This window comes from Pleurodeles waltl, chromosome 2_2, assembly GCF_031143425.1.
Source record: "Pleurodeles waltl isolate 20211129_DDA chromosome 2_2, aPleWal1.hap1.20221129, whole genome shotgun sequence".
NCBI lineage: Eukaryota > Metazoa > Chordata > Amphibia > Caudata > Salamandridae > Pleurodeles > Pleurodeles waltl.
In genome coordinates, this window is record NC_090439.1 from 914,509,912 (window position 1) to 914,531,161 (window position 21,250).

Here is a 21,250-nt window from a genome sequence, read left to right on the forward strand (position 1 = left end):
GTTCTTTGTTCTGTCAATGTAATACATCAATGCTCTTTTGACATCTAATGTATGTAGTGCCCTTTCAGCTACGGTATCTGGCTGTGGAAAGAACACTGGAAGTTCCACTGTTTGATTTAGATGGAACGGTGAAATAACCTTTGGCAAACATTTTTGATTGGTCCTTAGGACGACTTTATTTTTGTGTAGTTGTATAAAAGGTTCCTGTATAGTAAACGCCTGAATCTCGCTTACTCTTCTTAGGGAAGTAATGGCGATGAGAAATGCCACCTTCCAGGTTAGGAACTGTATTTCGCAGGAGTGCATGGGTTCAAAAGGTGGAACCATAAGTCTAGTTAGGACAACATTTAGGTTCCATGAAGGAACAGGTAGTGTTCTTGGTGGTATAATTCTCCTAAGGCCCTCCATGAATGCTTTAATGACTGGTATCTTATATAGGGAAGTTGAATAGGTAGTCTGCAGGTATGCAGATATTGCTGCAAGGTGAATCTTGATGGAAGAGAAAGCTAGGTTAGATTTTTGTAAGTGAAGCAAGTAACCCACTACATGTTCTGGAGTTGTGTGTAATGGTTGTATTTGATTAATATGGCAGTAGCAAACAAACCTCTTCCATTTACTTGCATAGCAGTGCCTGGTGGATGGCCTTCTGGCTTGTTTTATGACTTCCATACATTCTTGGGTAAGTTGTAAGTGCCCGAATTCTAGGATTTCAGGAGCCAGATTGCTAGATTCAGCGATGCTGGATCTGGGTGTCTGATCTTTTGGTTGTGCTGTGTCAACAGATCTGGCCTGTTGGGCAATTTGATGCAGGGTACCACTGATAGGTCTAGCAGCGTTGTGTACCAGGGTTGCCTTGCCCAAGTTGGTGCTATCAATATGAGTTTGAGTTTGCTTTGACTGAGTTTGTTTACCAGGTAAGGAAGGAGAGGGAGAGGAGGAAAAGCGTAAGCAAATATCCCTGACCAGTTCATCCATAGGGCATTGCCTTGGGATTGTTTGTGTGGGTATCTGGATGCGAAGTTTTGGCATTTTGCGTTCTCCCTTGTCGCAAACAAGTCTATCTGAGGTGTTCCCCAGAGTTTGAAATAAGTGTTCAGAATTTGGGGGTGAATTTCCCATTCGTGGACCTGTTGGTGATCTCGAGAGAGATTGTCTGCGAGTTGATTTTGGATCCCTGGTATAAACTGTGCAATTAGGCGAATTTGGTTGTGAATTGCCCAATGCCAAATTTTCTGTGCTAGCAGGCTTAACTGCGTGGAGTGCGTCCCTCCCTGCTTGTTTAGATAATACATTGTTGTCATGTTGTCTGTTTTGACGAGAATGTATTTGTGAACTATTATTGGTTGGAAAGCTTTTAGTGCTTGAAAAACTGCTAGAAGTTCTAGGTGATTGATATGCAGTTTTGTTTGATGTACGTTCCATTGTCCTTGTATGCTGTGTTGATCGAGGTGTGCTCCCCACCCTATCATGGAAGCATCTGTTATTACGTATTGTGGCACTGGGTCTTGGAAAGGCCGCCCCTTGTTTAAATTTATGTTGTTCCACCACAGAAGCGAGAGGTAAGTTTGGCGGTCTATTAACACCAGATCTAGAAGGTGACCCTGTGCTTGAGACCACTGTGATGCTAGGCATTGTTGTAAGGGCCTCATGTGCAGTCTTGCGTTTGGGACAATGGCTATGCATGATGACATCATGCCTAGGAGTTGTAATACCATCTTTGCCTGTATCTTTTGTGTTGGATACATGCGTTGTATGATGGTGTTGAAATTTAGAATTCTTTGTGGACTTGGAGTGGCTACTCCCTTTGATGTGTCTATTATGGCTCCTAGGTATTGTTGTACCTTGCGCGGCAGAATGTTGGATTTTGTAAAGTTGACGGTGAACCCGAGTTTGAAGAGGGTTTGTATGATCTGATTTGTGTGATTTGAGCACTGTATGAACGAATGGGCCTCGATTAGCCAGTCGTCCAAATATGGGAACACATGTATTTGCTGCCTTCTTATGTGTGCAGCGACTACCGCTAGACATTTGGTAAAGACTCTTGGTGCGGTTGTTAATCCGAAAGGCAGTACCTTGAATTGGTAATGTATTCCTTTGAATACAAACCTTAGGTATTTCCTGTGCGATGGGTGTATTGGTATATGGAAATAAGCATCCTTGAGGTCTAAAGTTGCCATGTAGTCGTGTAGTTTTAGCAATGGCAATACTTCTTGTAGTGTGACCATGTGGAAGTGGTCTGATTTGATGAAAGTGTTCACTACTCTGAGGTCTAGGATTGGTCTCAGCGTTTTGTCCTTCTTTGGTATCAGAAAGTACAGTGAGTAAACTCCTGTGTTTATTTGTGTGTTTGGCACTAATTCGATTGCATTCTTTTGCAATAGTGCCTGCACTTCTATCTCCAGGAGATTGGAATGGTGTGTTGTTAAATTTTGTGCTTTTGGTGGTATGTTTGGAGGGAATTGTAGAAATTCTATGCAATAACCATGTTGGATAATTGCTAGAACCCAAGTGTCTGTAGTGATTTCCTCCCATGCTTTGTAATAATGACCTATTCTTCCCCCCACTGGTGTTGTGTGGAGGGGGTGAGTGACCTGTGAGTCATTGTTTAGTAGTAGGGGTTTTGGGGCTTTGAAATCTCCCTCTATTTCTAGGGAATTGGCCTCCTCTATATTGTCCCCGAAAACCTCCTCTATACTGTCCCTGGTAAGTGGACGGTGTTGCTTGTGAGGTGCTGGCTTGTGTGCTTTGACCCCGAAACCCCCCTCGAAAGGGCGTTTTACGGAATGTGCTGTAATTCCCTCTGCTCTGCGGGGAGTAGAGTGCGCCCATGGCTTTGGCAGTGTCCGTATCTTTTTTGAGTTTCTCAATCGCTGTGTCCACTTCTGGACCGAACAGTTCTTTTTCATTAAAAGGCATATTGAGAACTGCTTGTTGAATCTCTGGTTTAAATCCAGACGTTCGGAGCCATGCATGCCTTCTGATAGTTACAGATGTATTAATTGTCCGTGCAGCTGTATCTGCAGCGTCCATGGAGGAACGTATCTGGTTGTTGGAGATGGTTTGTCCCTCCTCAACCACTTGTTTTGCCCTATTTTGGAAGTCCTTGGGCAGATGTTCAATGAGATGTTGCATCTCGTCCCAGTGGGCTCTGTCATAGCGCGCAAGTAGTGCCTGGGAGTTCGCGATGCGCCACTGGTTTGCAGCTTGTGCTGCGACTCTTTTACCAGCTGCATCGAACTTGCGGCTTTCTTTATCTGGGGGTGGTGCATCTCCAGATGTGTGAGAGTTGGCCCTTTTCCTAGCTGCTCCTACAACAACAGAGTCTGGTGGCAGCTGTGTAGTGATGAAAACCGGGTCCGTAGGAGGCGGCTTGTACTTTTTTTCCACCCTTGGTGTGATTGCCCTACTTTTGACCGGCTCCTTAAATATGTCTTTTGCGTGCCGGAGCATACCAGGGAGCATAGGCAGGCTTTGGTATGAGCTGTGGGTGGAGGAGAGTGTGTTGAACAAGAAATCATCCTCGACCTGTTCTGAGTGGAGGCTTACGTTGTGAAATTGTGCTGCTCTAGCCACCACCTGAGAGTACGCGGTGCTGTCTTCTGGTGGAGATGGCTTTGTAGGGTATGCCTCCGGGCTGTTATCTGACACTGGGGCGTCGTATAGGTCCCATGCGTCCTGATCTTGGTCACCCTGGCTCATGGTGGTGTGAGCTGGGGAGTGTGATGGAGTTTGTGCTGGTGAAACGTTAATCACGGGCGGAGGAGAGGGTGGTGGTGTAACTCTTTTCACCACTTTTGGTTGTGGTGCTTGTTCCGTCTGGAACTCCAACCTTCTCTTTCTCCTAATGGGGGGAAGGGTGCTTATTTTTCCTGTCCCCTGCTGAATGAAGATACGCTTTTGCGTATGGTCCACATCAGTTGCTTGTAGCTCTTCCTCAAACCTATGCTTTTGCATTTGGGAGGTTAGCGAGTGCTCTTCTGTATAAGAGCCTGAAGCTGGGTCGCTTGCAGTTTGTTTCGGCATCGAAACTTTGTCTGCGTGTTTTTTCGGCTCCGAGGTGACTTTTTTCCTTTTCGGGGCCGAAACCTCTCGGCGTCGATCTGTTTCGGTGCCGCTGTCTCGGCGTCGAGCCGTGTCCACACCGGCATCTCGGTGTCGAGGCTTGTCTCCAGCACTTTCTCGGTCCCGAGAAGGCTGCGTGCCGGTGTCTCGACCGGAGTCGGACGATCTCGGCACTGTTTGGGCCTTTTTCGGTGCCGACGGTCGGTCACCGAATTTATGGGTCGAGCCATGGCCTGGTGGCAGTGGCGTCCCCTGGGCCTTGTAAATGTTTCTTTGTGTGGTTTTCGACGTCTTACTCACGGTTTGTGTGTCGTCGAACCCGTCGGAGTCTGAGTCTTGGATCGAGAAGGTACCTTCTTCTTCCTGTTCCTCGAACTCCCGTTGGGCTGTCGGTGCGGACGCCATTTGAAGTCTTCTGGCTCGACGGTCTCGGAGTGTTTTTCGGGACCGGAACGCACGACAGGCCTCGCAGGTGTCTTCGCTGTGCTCAGGTGACAGGCACAGGTTGCAGACCAAGTGTTGGTCTGTGTAAGGGTACTTATTGTGGCATTTGGGGCAGAAACGGAACGGGGTCCGTTCCATCGGCGTTCTTCAGCACGCGGTCGGGCCGACCAGGCCCCGACGGAGGATCGAAAAAACTACCCCGAAGGGCACCGGAGCTCTTCGATCTTCGATGCGGTGTGGAATCTAAGTACGCCGATCCCGGACGCAACAATACCGACGAAAATCTTCCGAAATTAACTATTTTTTCCGTTCCGAAACTCGGAGCGACAGGAACACGTCCGAACCCGATGGCGGAAAAAAAACAATCGAAGATGGAGTCGACGCCCATGCGCAATGGAGACAGAAGGAGGAGTCACTCGGTCCCGTGACTCGAAAGACTTCTTCGAAGAAAAACAACTTGTAACACTCCGGCCCAACACCAGATGGCGAGCTATTGCAGAACATGCGTATCTACAGCGACAGATGCCATCGAACAGATGTTTTTGCCAGGCAACAATTAAGAGAAACTTAGCATCCACGGCTGAAGCATATGAAGCAATCATTTTATTCCCTAGGCCTTCAAGAATATTGGCTTGATCCAAACACTATTACACCTACTGCAGCAACAAAACATTAAGTCTATCTATTGGGAGCAGGAGGAAAGAATGCTGAAATAGCCAGATTTGGGACACAATGACCAAACGATTCTTATAGTTTAAGCCTTTGCCATCTTTTTTGCAAAAGCAGACGCGAACAGAAGTCAGTATCAGGGCCGAGGGACAGGAAAGCGTGGAAGTATCTGTGGGCTGCACGGCAATATTAATAACGGCTTACCCGTTAAGAGGCTTGCCCCTACTGCTGCTCAACATAAGATACTTGAATAGAGAGATACAATCAAAAATTCGAGAAAAGATGCAGTTTTTGTAATTAGAGGAAATTGGACGGAAGAAAGAGGTACCAGTGCCCCCTGGCAGTCCTGATGAGGCCATGACTGACGAGGCCGAAACGCATAGACATTTTTCTAGTGGGATCAAGGGTTTGGAAGCCAATTAACATATGCAGAAGTGTTCTTGCACTATCTAAATACCTTTGAAAGATATTTAGGTATCTTACAGCTGGGTGCAGTTGATACCCTGGATCACCACAACTTAGTGGATCACATCTATAGTTGTGTAAATAGTGACCACAATGCAAAGAAATGATCGTGGGCATAGCTCTCCTTTTGTATATTTCTGTTACATGCATTTGTGAAGTGATCGTTATATTTATGTTTATACTATGTTATATTTATGTTTGTACTATGTGTGATGGAGTGTTATATGACAAGCTTCTGTTGTCCTTTGTTATAAGATTTAAACAAATAAGGGAAAGGAATTGACCCAGAACTCAGGAGTGAGTACTGGTTTCCTAAAATAATGATTGGATTTGTCCCTGACTGTCTATTTATTGCATTAAGTTTGCCATCTTTTGAGGCATATGTGGGTGAGATAGATCATCCCCACACAAAGTCCCTTTACACAATATTCATGTTGGGCACTCTCCCACTTCCTGCGTACACTGCCAAATGTAATGGTGGGGTGTAGGGTAGCAAATGTTGCCCTACATGCCTCAAGCAATGAAAACGCTGGATTATCTCCTCATGTTGTTTGCTGGGCGCCTGGCAATATAAAGTTACCCTAAGCATTTGTAGATCAGATACGTCATCTGCAATTGTTTTTTCCGTTGCTAAGTTCCTTTGAAAGCATCTTGCCCATACGTTGTAAAATTATGTCTCCTAAAAAATTAGCACTTAATATCTTAATGTAATTTTCTTTTTTAGTTCTGAATGGTTTTATGTTTTAATTTAAGACCTAATCGGGTTTCTGTTATTAGAGACAGAAATATCTTCTCTTTACATTGATTTGTTTTCAACAACATTCTTAATGTTTTTATTCATTAGTATATATTACTGATTTGTGTGTTACTTAAAGGTCATTAACCAAAATAAAGTAAAGAAAGAGGAACAACCAGCACTGGACAAACTGGAGAGGCTGCTTCTAAAACCTGGCATTAGCAGCAACCTCAAAAGTACTCAGCTTGGAACAGATAATATGCTAGACTCTGCCATGTGAAGATTTAAAAAAAAAATCCCAAATAGTCCACCGTTGACATATTAAATGTTGGACTCTGCCATTTGATGTCTTACCAGCAGGTACTACCGACAGCTCTACTATGCAGCAGTTTCACAAGTCAGCTGAACCAGAGAACCAGGTAATATGGCTTATCAGTAATCACATATACATTACTGACATACTATTACATTACTATTTACGATGCGGATAGAGAAAGGCACAGTTGATCTTCCTCATAACACACCAAGTCCCAGGAACAGTTCAAACAAAATCCTACACAGGCTACATCAGTGATTCCCAACCTTTTGTGAACCCCCTCTTTATCATTACTGGAACCTGGGGACCTCCAATTAATCATTATTGGAATCCGGGACCCCCTCTCACTGGGATCAGAGTGGTAAAGTACGAATGGAAAACTCTCCTGCTTACATAACATGCATTTTCTGTCAACTTGCGAAATGGACGCAGAAGGAACTTCATTGTAAACCGTTGTCGTTATAACATTTAAAAAAGCTTACACAAGGGCCTTAAGAGCACCTCTGGATTTATACGAGAAGGACCGAGAGTAAAGGGATATAGAAATTAAATGACAACAGCAATAAAAAAAAATTAAAAAAATGCATGAACTAAGAAAGAGTAATAAAATTAAAAAGAAGGCTGTCAGTATATCGAAAGCAAAAACAAAAGTGAGAAAGAAAAAGAAATAGATCTCTAGTATTAACGAGATTAAAACTTAACTGTTTTGTGCCTCAAGGCCCAATAAAAATTAGAAAGCTCAAAAACAATATCTCTACCATATTCCAGAGGACCAGGTTACCCTTATAATGGCGCCAAACGAACGAGTTACTTACCTTCGGTAACTACTTTTCTGGTGAATACATTAGCTACCTGTGGATTCCTCACCTAATGAATACTCCCATGGCGTCAGCATTCAACGGAAATCTTCTTCCTAGTCTCTGCACGTTGACGAGGACGTCACCCTAGCCCACGCGACGCCGTCCGACGTCATACAGGCAATAAGAGGTCCTCGCCGACGTGCCGACGTCAGTACCAACATTTTTTACGTGCATGAGAACAATAACCCAATGCAATGAATGACCCAATGCAATGAAAAAGCAAGGCAACATCCCATAACATTGTAAAATACACAACATTGCAATAAAATGGCTGTAGATTTAATATAACTTTTTTTTTTTTTTAAACAAATAATATATGCAAATCATGTATATACACATATATATATATACATATAATTATATACAAGTATCCATATATACAACATCTATTGCAACCTTGAAGATCAAGAGGAGCGCACTCAAGGATTATTTGGTAAGACCAGAAAGGCAACGGGGAGGCGGGTGGGACCGTGAGGAATCCACAGGTAGCTAATGTATCCACCAGAAAAGTCGTTACCGAAGGTAAGTAACTCGTTCTTCTGATGGATACAACTACCTGTGGATTCATCACCTAATGAATAGAGTCCCAAAGCAGTACCGCGCCCGGTGGTGGGTGCCTGAATGGTCAAACCAAGAAATCCTGCAGCACTGACCGTGCAAAATGGCCGTCCCTTCTCACCTCAGAGTCCAAGCAGTAATGTTTCGCAAAAGTGTGAAGGGACGACCAAGTTGCGGCCTTGCAGATGTCGACCACAGGAACACCTCTGGCCAAGGCCGAAGTAGCTCTGGTGGAATGAGCTCTAATACCATCAGGAGGATCCTTCTTTGCTAAAGAGTAACACATTTTAATGCAAAGAACAACCCACCTGGAGAGTGTTCTCTTGTGGACTGCCTTTCCTCTCCTCTTGCCCACGTATCCGATGAACAGCTGATCCTCCAGCCTAAAATCCTTCATCCTGTCTATGTAAAAGCTTAACGCCCTCTTTGGGTCCAAGCGGTGTAGTCTCTCTTCTTCCTTTGAAGGATGAGGCGGAGGATAGAACGTGGACAGAGTAATTGTCTGGGCCAAATGAAAGGGTGAAACAACCTTCGGAAGGAAAGCAGCCTTGGTCCTCAACACCACCTTATCCCCATAAAAAGTTGTATAAGGGGGTTTTACCGATAAAGCCTGCAACTCACTCACTCTCCTTGCAGATGTTATAGCAACCAGGAAGACTGTTTTAAGAACTAACAATCTTAAGGGGCAAGAATGCATAGGTGCAAAAGGGGACCCCATAAGGAAAGTTAGGACCAAGGACAAATCCCACTGAGGCATAACGAAAGGATTTGGAGGAAATTTATTCATAAGGCCCTTTAAGAATCTAAGTACTATAGGAGATTTAAATAACGAAGGCTGGTCTGGGAGACAAATGAAGGCTGACAAAGCAGACAAGTAACCCTTAATAGTAGCCAATGCACAACCCCTCTGTGCCAAAGACAAAGCAAAAGATAAAACATCTGACAAATGAGCACGTAAGGGATCAATCGGTCTCTCTCCACACCATACCACAAATTTAGACCACCTATTAGCGTAGATAGATTTAGTGGAGTGTCGCCTGGCCGCTAAGATAACATCCACTACATCAGGCGGGAGAGAAAAGGAACTCAGGTTGCCCCGCTCAATCTCCAGGCATGAAGGTGCAGACTCTGGAGGTTGGGGTGTAAAACCTGCCCCTGCGACTGCGAGAGGTCTGCCCTGAGAGGGAGACGGAGCGGAGGGCACAGTGAGAGTTGGAGAAGATCTGAATACCACACCCTTCTTGGCCAATCTGGAGCTATTAAGATGACTTGGGCCTGGTCTTGGCGAATCTTCCTCAACACTTGAGGAATCAAGGGTATGGGGGGGGGGGACGACGACGCGTAAAGCAACTGGTTGCACCAGGTTCTCTGAAACACGTCCCCCAATGCTCCTTGCACCGGATACTGGAGGCTGCAGAATAACGGGCAGTGCGAGTTCTCTCCGGTGGCAAACAGATCTATCCGAGGAAACCCCCCCACATCTGGAAGATTAGACGGACTTGATCTGGATGGAGATGCCACTCGTGGTCGGCCGAGAAATGGCGACTGAGTCTGTCCGCCCGTACATTCAAGACTCCGGCCAGATGATTTGCTACCAAGCAAATCTGATGGTCCTTTGCCCATGACCATAGCCGAAGAGCTTCTCTGCACAGAAGGTACGACCCCACTCCTCCCGGTTTGTTTATATACCACATCGCGGTAGTATTGTCCGTCAGGACCTGAACCGACTGACCGCGAAGGGATGGGAGGAAGGCCTTGAGAGCCAGACGTACAGCCCGTAACTCCAACAGATTGATGTGAAACATCTGTTCCTCTGGAGACCAAAGCCCTTTGATATCCAGGTCCCCCAGATGAGCTCCCCACTCTAGAGTGGAAGCATCGGTTAGGACCGTGGTCACTGGTGGAGGCTGCGTGAACAGCCTTCCACGGGAAAGATTGTCGTCCGCAATCCACCACTTCAAATCCATGGCAGCATCTCTGGAGATCTTGACAGAACCTTTGAGATCTCCTTTGTGTGGAGACCACTGCTTTCGGAGGCACCACTGAAGAGCCCTCATGTGCCAGCGAGCATGCGTGACCAACAGTATGCAGGAGGCAAACAGACCGAGCAGACGTAGGACCTTGAGGACTGGAATAACCGCTCCACTTTGAAACATTGGAACCAACGCCTGAATGTCTTGAATCCACGGAGGCAGAGGGAAGGCTTGATTCAATGTCGTATCCAGTACTGCCCCTATGAACAGGAGGCGCTGAGAGGGCTCTAGGTGAGATTTGGGCACGTTCACCGAAAAGCCCAGGTCAAACAACAACTGAGTTGTCGACTGCAGATGCTGCAACACAAGCTCCGGGGACTTGGCTTTGATCAACCAATCGTCCAGGTAAGGGAATACTGCTATCCCCTTCCTCCTGAGCTCTGCCGCAACCACGGACATCACCTTCGTGAAGACTCGAGGTGCTGAAGTAAGACCAAACGGGAGGACTGCAAACTGATAGTGCTGCGACCCTACCACAAACCAGAGATACTTCCTGTGCGACTTGAGTATCGGGATATGAAAATAAGCATCCTGCAAGTCGACAGACACCATCCAATCTCCCTTGTTCAACGCCAAAAGCACCTGAGCTAGGGTCAGCATCTTGAACTTTTCCTGTTTGAGGAACCAATTCAAAATCCTCAGGTCCAGGATTGGTCTCAACCGACCATCCTTCTTGGGAATCAGGAAGTACCTTGAATAACAACCTTGACCCTTTTCCTGCTCTGGAACCAACTCCACCGCGCCCTTTAAAAGGAGGACTTGAACCTCCTGATCTAACCACAGGAGGTGTTCTTCTGAACAATAGGCTGGGCGGGGCGGGATGGGGGGCGGAAACTCCCGAAAGGGAAGGGTGTAGCCTTTTCTCACAATGCTGGTAACCCAGGCGTCTGTTGTAATGACCTCCCACTTGCGAAGGAAATACAGTAACCTTCCCCCTACAGGAGAGGAGTGAGTGGGAATTGGTGGAAGCCTAAGGCTGCTTCCCCTGCTGCACCCCTCCAGAGGAAGAGGAAGAGGCAGAGTGCTGCTGAGAGGCTCCCCTGGTACGAACCCTACCCCTCCCTCTAAAAGATCTGAAGGTGAGAGAAGAGGTAGGCAGTTGGAATTTCCCCCGAAAGGAGGAAGAGGATGAGCCACGACCAAATCTTTGAAACCTCCTAAAAAAATCTGGAGGAGGCAGAAGAAGTGGCTTGTAGTCCTAACGACTTGGCCGTGGCCCTGGCCCTGCTCTCCTTAAACCTCTCCAAAGCCGAATCTGCCTTGGCACCAAAGAGCTTGTCCCCATCAAAATGGAGGTCCAACAGGGTCGACTGCACATCCGAAGAGAACCCTGAGTTGCGAAGCCAAGTCTGTTTTCTCGCAACCACAGCCGTGCCCATCGCTCTGGCCACCGAGTCAGTTGTATCCAACCCAGATTGGATAACCTGGGTTGCAGCAGCTTGAGCGTCTGACACGAGATTCAACAGCCCTTGAGGAACCTCTGTATGCGTAGATGTTATCTCGTCCATCATAGCATAAATGTACCTCCCCAAAATACACGTAGCATTGGTGGACTTTAACGCCATGCTACATGACTAAAACACTTTCTTGGACTGCGTATCCATCTTTTTGGAGTCCCTGTCCGCCGGCACTGATGGAAAAGATCCAGGCGCAGATCTTGGCGAACAGGAAGCCTGGACCACCAAGCTTTCAGGCGTAGGGTGTCTGGAAAGAAAGCCAGGGTCAGTTGGTGCAGACCGATACCTCCTGGCTACAGACCTATTGACAGCCGAGGAAGATACCGGCTTCTTCCAGACCTCCAACACAGGTTCCACCAGCGCGTCATTAAATGGCAAAAGAGGTTCTGCTGATGTAGAGGCCGGATGTAAAACCTCAGTCAGCAGATTTTGCTTTGCCTCAGTTACCGGCAAAGGCAGTTCCAGGAAGTTAGCCACCTTCTTTATCACTGCATGAAAAGTGGCCGCCTCTTCAGTATACTCCCCTGGAGATGACAAGTCCCACTCAGGGGAAGTATCAAGGCCAGTAGCGGTGTCCAGCCCATGAAGACCCTCGCCAGAGTCCTCAATTTCTCCTTCCTCCAGGACCTGCTGATACTCTTGTTCTTCCAAGAGACGGAGTGCACGTCTCCTCGAATGCAGCCTCTCCTCAATCCTCGGCGTCGACATGGCGTCAGCAGATGTCAAGGAACGACGCCGATCACCGGATCCGTGCGACGCCGGGTCAACCGGCACCACAGGTAGCTTTGGCGCCGAACCAGGAGTCGGATGAAGAGAAGACTGCCTCGGAGTCGCAGAAGGCCCAGACGGCGTCACTGGCCGAAACACCAAAGCCGATGGAGCCGAAACCTCCGGAGCCGAAGTCTCTGGAGCCACCGGAGCCGACACCGGCGCCAAGCCCACGTTCCCCAGGGGGAGAAAGGGCATGAAGGGTGCTGGTCTCAGCGGAGCCGGAGCACCCAAACAAAGCCAAAGGACCCGAAAGCCCAGCCAGTGCGCCACCTGGAGCCATCTGCTGAAAGATGGAAAACATCGCATTTAAAAATGCTGTATTATCGGCTCCAGGGGCCGGAAAAGCCGGATACTGGGGTGCCTGGATCGAAGGCGACACCGACGCCGGCTTCGACGTCTGTAACGTCGGTGAGAAAATTTGAGGCTGTGGCACCTCAAATACTGAAGGCGGCTGGCCCGAAGAACTGGGCGAAGTCGGCGAGGCTGGAGAAGGCAACGGCGTCGATGGATGAGGAGTGACTGTGGGGCTGACCTCCCAAGTCTTCCGACTTGGAGTCGATGGCGACCTCAACCAAGACCTCTTCTTACTCGACCGGCGCCGGAGTCTCGATGACGTCGATGAGACTTCGGTGAGGAGGATTTTCTATGGTGCCTCTTCTCCTTTCTCTTCGACTTCGCCATAAAAAGTTTGGCCTCTCGCTCCTTCAGGGCTTTCAGATTCATGTGCTGACATGAATCACACTTGGCCACATCATGGTCGGAACTCAAACACCACAAACAGTCCGAATGTGGGTCAGTAACCGACATTTTGCCCCCACATTCTCGACAGGGCTTAAAACCAGACTTCCTCTGAGACATAGTAACCTCAGAGAAAAAACACACAGGCAAAAACACACCGTAACTGCCGAACAGCAACAGTAGCTCCCTCGAAGATAACCGTTTCGAATGGCACGGAAAAAAGGGAACTGACGTCGGCGACGACTTCTTATTGCCTGTATGACGTCAGACGGCGTCGCGTGGGCAAATGTGACGTCCTCCTCGACGTGCAGAAGCTAGGAAGAAGATTTCCGTCGAATGCTGGCGCAATGGGAGTATTCATTAGGTGAGGAATCCACAGGTAGTTGTATCCATCCGAAGCAGAGGTTTCTTTTAAATTCATGGCGCTCTCGAAGTAACTGCTGCCTTGAGAACAGTGTCTTTTGTAAACTAAGATCGTGAAGCACAACATTTTATGACAGTCTGCTGCCCACCTCTATGGGGAAAACGATCATTTGAATGTAGCAAGAAAGTGGCCAGTTAACACTTCACATGCATTGTCTGGAGCTGCAATTAAAGCGTTTTAATTCACGACTCGTGCTTGGGCTAGAAAATATTTCTGTTGAACTTCACAAGTCACGCAGGTATCTTGCAACAAGTAGAGCAAATTCACAAACACACAGCACTATGGAATTCTAGTGCCCTGGAAAAAAGGCAGAAACTCTGACACAGCCAGTGGGGGACTTGAAGTATAGCGCAAATATCAGAAAACTATGCCTTGGGGCAGTGATGTTGTATTTTTGGGGACCCACTTATCCACGTCAATTGCATGTGCCTCTAAGACCATAGGGGAAGACGTGTAGCAGACACTGTAGTTTGTCTAGATCTTGAAAGGGAATGTTTTTTTGGTACTTAGAGAAATACTCTACTCCCCCCCACTCCCTCTTAGTGATTACAGGTACGTAGCTGACTGAAGCTGCATACTAAAAAAGCATCAGACACTTTAATGCTAATGTGTATATATTTCAGGTTTAATATGACAAAAAACAAGCTGACCACTGAAGTTTAACAGTTCTTGCCGACTAGCCTCAAACGTTTTTTCAAAATGAAATCCAACAAATCCAATATGAATTTTAATGTGGTTTGTCCACGATCAAAGTGCAGTGTCCATCTGCGAAAAGGAGAGAGTAAATGTAGGAAGTTGGCTCTGTATGCACTATTTCAAAGTAAGGAATAGTATGCACTATTTTGTGGTAGTGTGGTCGAGCAGTAGGCTTATCAAAGGAGTAGTGTTAAGCATTTGTTGTACATACACACAGGCAATAAATGAGGAACACACACTCTGAGACAAATCCAGGCCAATAGGTTTTGTTATAGAAAAAATATATTTTCTTAGTTTATTTTAAGAACCACAGGTTCAAATTCTACATGTAATATCTCATTTGAAAGGTATTGCAGGTAAGTACTTTAGGAACTTTGAATAATCACAATAGCATATATACTTTTTACATAAAACAGATTTAGCTGTTTTAAAAGTGGACAGTGCAATTTTCACAGTTCCTGCGGGAGGTAAAGTAATGTTAGTTCTTGCAGGTAAGTAAACCACCTACGGGGTTCAAATTGGGGTCCAAGGTAGCCCACCGTTGGGGGTTCAGAGCAACCCCAAAGTCACCACACCAGCAGCTCAGGGCCGGTCAGGTGCAGAGTTCAAAGTGGTGCCCAAAACACATAGGCTTCAATGGAGAAGGGGGTGCCACGGTTCCAGTCTGCCAGCAGGTAAGTACCCGCGTCTTCGGAGGGCAGACCAGGGGGGTTTTGTAGGGCACCGGGGGGGGACACAAGTCCACATAGAAAGTACACCCTCAGCAGCGCGGGGGCGGCCGGGTGCAGTGTGCAAACAAGCGTCGGGTTCGCAATAGGATTCAATGGGAGACCAAGGGGTCTCTTCAGTGGTGCAGGCAGGGAAGGGTGGGGGGCTCCTCGGGGTAGCCACCACCTGGGCAAGGGAGAGGGCCTCCTGGGGGTCACTCCTGCACAGAAGTTCCGTTCCTTCAGGTGCTGGGGGCTGCGGGTGCAGGGTCTTTTCCAGCCGTCGGGACTTTAGGTTCAGGCAGTCGCGGTCAGGGGGAGCCTCGGGATTCCCTCTGCAGGCGTCGCTGTGGGGGCTCAGGGGGGACAACTTTGGTTACTCACAGTCTCGGAGTCGCCGGAGGGTCCTCCCTGAGGTGTTGTTTCTCCACCAGTCGAGTCGGGGTCGCCGGGTGCAGTGTTGCAAGTCTCACGCTTCTTGCGGGGATTGCAGGGGTCTTTAAATCTGCTCCTCTGGATACAAAGTTGCAGTCTTTGTTGAACAGGGCTGCTGTTCTCAGGAGTTTCTTGGTCTCTTGGAAGCAGGGCAGTCCTCTGAGGATTCAGAGGTCGCTGGTCCTGGAGAAAGCGTCGCTGGAGCAGGTTTGTTTGGAAGGCAGGAGACAGGCCGGTAGGACTGGGGCCAAAGCAGTTGGTGTCTTCTTTCTTCTTCTGCAGGGTTTTTCAGCTCAGCAGTCGTCTTCTTCTGTAAGTTGCAGGAATCTAAATTCTTAGGTTCAGGGGAGCCCTTAAATACTAAATTTAAGGGCGTGTTTAGGTCTGGGGGGTTAGTAGCCAATGGCTACTAGCCCTGAGGGTGGGTACACCCTCTTTGTGCCTCCTCCCAAGGGGAGGGGGGCACATTCCTATCCCTATTGGGGGAATCCTCCATCTGCAAGATGGAGGATTTCTAAAAGTTAGAGTCACTTCAGCTCAGGACACCTTAGGGGCTGTCCTGACTGGCCAGTGACTCTTCCTTGTTATTCTCATTATCTCCTCCGGCCTTGCTGCCAAAAGTGGGGCCGTGGCCAGAGGGGGCGGGCAACTCCACTAGCTGGAGTGCCCTGTGGTGCTGGAACAAAGGGGGTAAGCCTTTGAGGCTCACCGCCAGGTGTTACAGCTCCTGCCTGGGGGAGGTGATAGCATCTCCACCCAGTGCAGGCTTTGTTACTGGCCACAGAGTGACAAAGGCACTCTCCCCATGTGGCCAGCAACATGTCTCGAGTGTGGCAGGCTGCTAGAACCAGTCAGCCTACACGGGTAGTTGGTTTAAGTTTCAGGGGGCACCTCTAAGGTGCCCTCTGGGGTGTATTTTACAATAAAATGTACACTGGCATCAGTGTGCATTTATTGTGCTGAGAAGTTTGATACCAAACTTCCCAGTTTTCAGTGTAGCCATTATGGTGCTGTGGAGTCCGTGTTTGACAGACTCCCAGACCATATACTCTTATGGCTACCCTGCACTTACAATGTCTAAGGTTTGGCTTAGACACTGTAGGGGCACAGTACTCATGCACTGGTGCCCTCACCTATGGTATAGTGCACCCTGCCTTAGGGCTGTAAGGCCTACTAGAGGGGTGACTTATCTATACTGCATTGGCAGTGTGAGGTTGGCATGGCACCCTGAGGGGAGTGCCATGTCGACTTACTCGTTTTGTTCTCACCAGCACACACAAGCTGGCAAGCAGTGTGTCTGTGCTGAGTGAGGGGTCCCCAGTGTGGCATAATATATGCTGCAGCCCTTAGAGACCTTCCCTGGCATCAGAGCCCTTGGTACCAGTTACAAGGGACTTACCTGGATGCCAGGGTGTGCCAATTGTGGAATCAAAAGTACAGGTTAGGGAAGGAACACTGGTGCTGGGGCCTGGTTAGCAGGCCTCAGCACACTTTCAATTCAAAACATAGCATCAGCAAAGGCAAAAAGTCAGGGGGTAACCATGCCAAGGAGGCATTTCCTTACAGTAAGTGTGAACTTCTCGGCAAAGTTCTCACCCACTTCAGTGGGCTTATTCAACATATAAAAATATGTATGAGGGACATTCAATTAAAGGCAATGTAACTTGTTTTTCAGTATGCGCATTACTTGAATTACTTATGAATCTGCTTAGGTGAACTCCTTCTTGACCGCCATATTTTATACTAACAGACAAACCAGAAGAACAGACTAATGCTACTGTAGCTTGGCAGCTGATTCATATACTGAACAAGCAAAGCAAGCTACAGAATGTTTAACTTCTGCAATATCTGAATATCTTCGTCGAGTGTGGTGGCCTAGTGGGACTTAAACTTTCACCCAAATTTAATTACATTTATTTCAGTTACTATTCTGGATAGAAAAGCCTAAAGGAAGAGTAACACCAAACCAGAAGCTACAATTCGGTGCTTAACAAGTGCAATGCACCCAGCTATAAAAACTTAAAACTACAATAATATATGAATTCACTGAAAAAAAAAGGTGATCAATTACATACACACACATATATACATCGTTTGTATTTTCGATTCGCCCATGAAAGATTAGGAAACAGTGCTGAAGAGTTCACGCTTTGAAAATCTACAACACAACTTGAAAACAAATTAAACAAGTTTAGAAATCCTACCTGTTGAATGACTTTAACCAGGTCCTTAAGGACTTGCCTTCGTTTTCTGCCATCTTTGTTGGTGATGACAGCTGTTGTTAAATAACGGAGAATATGGGGGCACATTGTCTGAATCGCATTAAGATAACTAAAAGAATAAAATGGAGTAAACATGAAAACGTGTAGCAAAAGTTTGAATGTAGCAGGTTATTACTTAAATGCACAAAATAGGTAGAGGCAGGCAATTCAACAGTGTTCTGGTGCTGAGATCAGTAACTTCGAACTAAAACACAAGAAACAAAAAGCTATTTGAGATCTATGGACTACGCAAAGCCAGCAGTACTGGGCAATATTTGCTATTTGTAACGAGTACAGTTCTTCGATAGGTCTAACCATGTCAAAAATTCAGCGTCAGTGCCGCACAGTTACCGTCCATGGGATTCCTCCTCTCTCCATCCCTCAGATTCCCTCGGTTCTTAAGACCCCGCAAGAATTACCACGCCTTTCTCTAAACTAGGGTCAATAAGAGAGGACAGCCCTAATGAACTGAATTCTACTAGAGGTCTCTGAAAGGCACATCTTTTATGTATCAAAACTTAAGCGATTGTTTCACAGGAGGAAACTTTAAAATGGCAGACCTTCGAGTAGTAACGCGTTTCACGACTGTAGGAGTTCCAAAGAATTTCTTTATACTATTTTAAGACTTCCAAATAAATTAGAATGCTAAATAAAGAGTGAAATGTGCAATTTATACCGCTCGCTTTCAAAAGTTTCAAATACAAATCGCAATTCATGCATTTCTACAACATATGTAAGTAACAAGCTACTTTTGGTAAAGCTCTTTCTAGTGGATACTCACGTTCCTCACATTTAGAATAACCGTATTAGCCAGACGGGAACCAGAAATATTTGACAGTGTCCTGTGTATACCCAGAGGGTGCTATGTGACTCCACGCTGGTTCCCCAGAAGTGAGAGCAGAGCCACATACAAACATCACGGTCAATTTCATACTTTACTCTTACCACTCCTTCAGATGTGCAGCACACAAAATAACTGCTGGGCACCAATATGCAGATCTTGATTTTGGCAACTTTTACATGATAAAAAGAGATCACTGCACAGAACAGGGAGCTTGGAGGGCTGTGCAGAATTTGAAGTTAGAGTATTCACCAGAAAGAGCATTACCGAAAGTAAATAACTTTCTTTCAGATGGATACTTCCAATTATGGATTCTTTAGAATAGATACCAAACAGTACCTCCCAAGAATCGAGGGCCTGTGGAGTGGGCTCAGACTAATATGTCTTGAAGAACTGTATGGGTAAAATGCCCTTCCCAATGGACCTGGCTGTCAAGAAAGTAGTGCTTTTTTTTTTTTTTTAACATGTACACCGACACCGTGGAAAGACATGTCCAGATCGCACACCAACACAGTATTGTAGCCTTAGCCCTGGTCGAATGGACTGTCACTCTGGAGGCTGCTTTTTGGCCACAATGTAGCACACCTTAATGTACAGAACTATCCACCTAGACAGACTCATTCTTTGCACTGCCTTGCCTTTCTTTGCCTCGGAAAACCCCACAAAAAAAGCAGATAATGGTCTTTAGTCCTATCAATGTAGAAGCTTAATGCTCTTTTGGGTCCCACCAATTAAGCCTCTCCTCCTGTTCCCAGGGATGAAGTGGGGCAAAGAAAGCTGGAAAGAGTGGCAGATTTCCCTATGTGAAAGAAGTTACAACTTTTGCAAGTAGGCTACCTGGGTACTCAGCACTAGTTTCTCCAGGGAAAAAGGTGTTGTAGGGCGGTTGTGCCAAAAGAGCCTAGAGTTCACTTGTGGCAAGCTCAAGTTACTGCAATCAGGAAGGCATTCTTGAGTTAGAGCTAATCAGCAGCTGTAAATCGATTCAGAGAGAATGCACATGAGAAACCAGTCCAACTGTGGAATCACAAGTAGTTTGGGAAGGAACATGTATTAAACCTTTATTAACTGCATCTCAGAAGGTAATTTAAACAAGAATGGTTGGTCCGGCAAATGCAAGAAAGCCAAAGGGTACATAAATAACTACAAGACCTTGCTGGGCGAAAGACAAAAACACTAAAACATCCAACAGTTTGGCTTGTAAGGGGCCTGTGTTGTAGACTCCACACCAAGCCACAAATATGCCCCCTGCCTGGCATAAATGCAGTTTGTAGGGGGACGTGTGGCAGCAAGAACAACATCAACAACCTCAAGTGGTAGGTTGAACCAAGTCAACTGCAGCTTCTCAATCTCCAGGTATGGAAGTGTAGATTGCATATTGCGAGGTGCAGAGCCCTGCCATGCTCCTAGGATAGAAAATCAGAGGACAGATTCTCATACCCAGAAGCTCAGGGTACCAGACTCCTGGCCCAATCTGGCTTGCTTGTGTTTCTTGCCCTGAACTGTGCCCTTTAGGCAGCAGAGGGTGTGGCAGGCACTGGAAGGTCACATTTACTACTCTAACTCCAGTCTTAGAATATTTGGGGGAAGAGTACATTTTCCCCAAATATTCTAGGAGGCTTATTTACTATACTGACTCATGTCCTAGAAAATTTGAGGAAAGTTATAAATTCCCTTACTATTTTAAGAAGATTTAAAACAATTCTGAATGGGAAAAAGTGCTGCCCCAATCTGGAGCCACCAAGATGACTTGGACCTGGCTGTTTCAGACCTGCAGAACTCTGGGCAGGAGAGGGCGAGGCAGAGAGGCACACAGGAGTCCTGGGCTCAACTTGTCTAAATGAGTCTTGCAGAGAGAGCTTTCTTGCGAACTTCAAAGCACAAAGGTTTTGACACTGTGTAAAGAAATGGCTCCCTGTTGCAGTTACCCCCCACTTTTTGCCTGATACTGATGCTGACTTGACTGAGAAGTGTGCTGGGACCCTGCTAACCAGGCCCCAGCACCAGTGTTCTTTCACCTAAAATGTACAGTTGTTTCCACAATTGGCACAACCCTGGCACCCAGGTAAGTCCCTTGTAACTGGTACCCCTGGTACCAAGGGCCCTGATGCCAGGGAAGGTCTCTAAGGGCTGCAGCCTGTCTTATGCCACCCTAGGGGCCCCTCACTCAGCACAGACACACTGCTTGCCAGCTTGTGTACGCTGGTGAGGACAAAACGAGTAAGTCGACATGGCACTCCCCTCAGGGTGCCATGCCAACCTCACACTGCCTGTGGCATAGGTAAGTCACCCCTCTAGCAGGCCTTACAGCCCTAAGGCAGGGTGCACTATACCACAGGTGAGGGCATAGGTGCATGAGCACTATGCCCCTACAGTGTCTAAGCAAAACCTCAGACATTGTAAGTGCAGGGTAGCCATAAGAGTATATGGTCTGGGAGTCTGTCAAAAACGAACTCCACAGCTCCATAATGGCTACACTGAATACTGGGAAGTTTAGTATCAAACTTCTCAGAATAATAAACCCGCACTGATGCCAGTGTTGGATTTATTAAAAAATGCACACAGAGGGCATCTTAGAGATGCCCCCTGTATTTTACCCAATTGTTCAGTGTAGGACTGAATGGTCTGTGCCAGCCTGCTGCTGGGAGACGAGTGTCTGACCTCATGCGGTGAGAGCCTTTGTGCTCTCTGAGGACAGAAACAAAGCCTGCTCTGGGTGGAGGTGCTTCACACCTCCCCCCTGCAGGAACTGTAACACCTAGCAGTGAGCTTCAAAG

The 21,250-nt window shown here is 46.9% G+C and overlaps 1 protein-coding gene across 1 annotated transcript in view; it reads right to left on the bottom strand.

Moving 5' to 3' along the window:
• EIF3E (eukaryotic translation initiation factor 3 subunit E) overlaps positions 1-21,250 on the bottom strand; it is a 314,034-nt gene that overhangs the window by 110,249 nt on the left and 182,535 nt on the right. Inside the window, exon 8 of the mRNA XM_069220621.1 lies at positions 17,576-17,702. Within this exon, the coding sequence (XP_069076722.1) occupies positions 17,576-17,702 (127 nt within the window). The remainder of the gene's footprint in view (positions 1-17,575; positions 17,703-21,250) is intronic.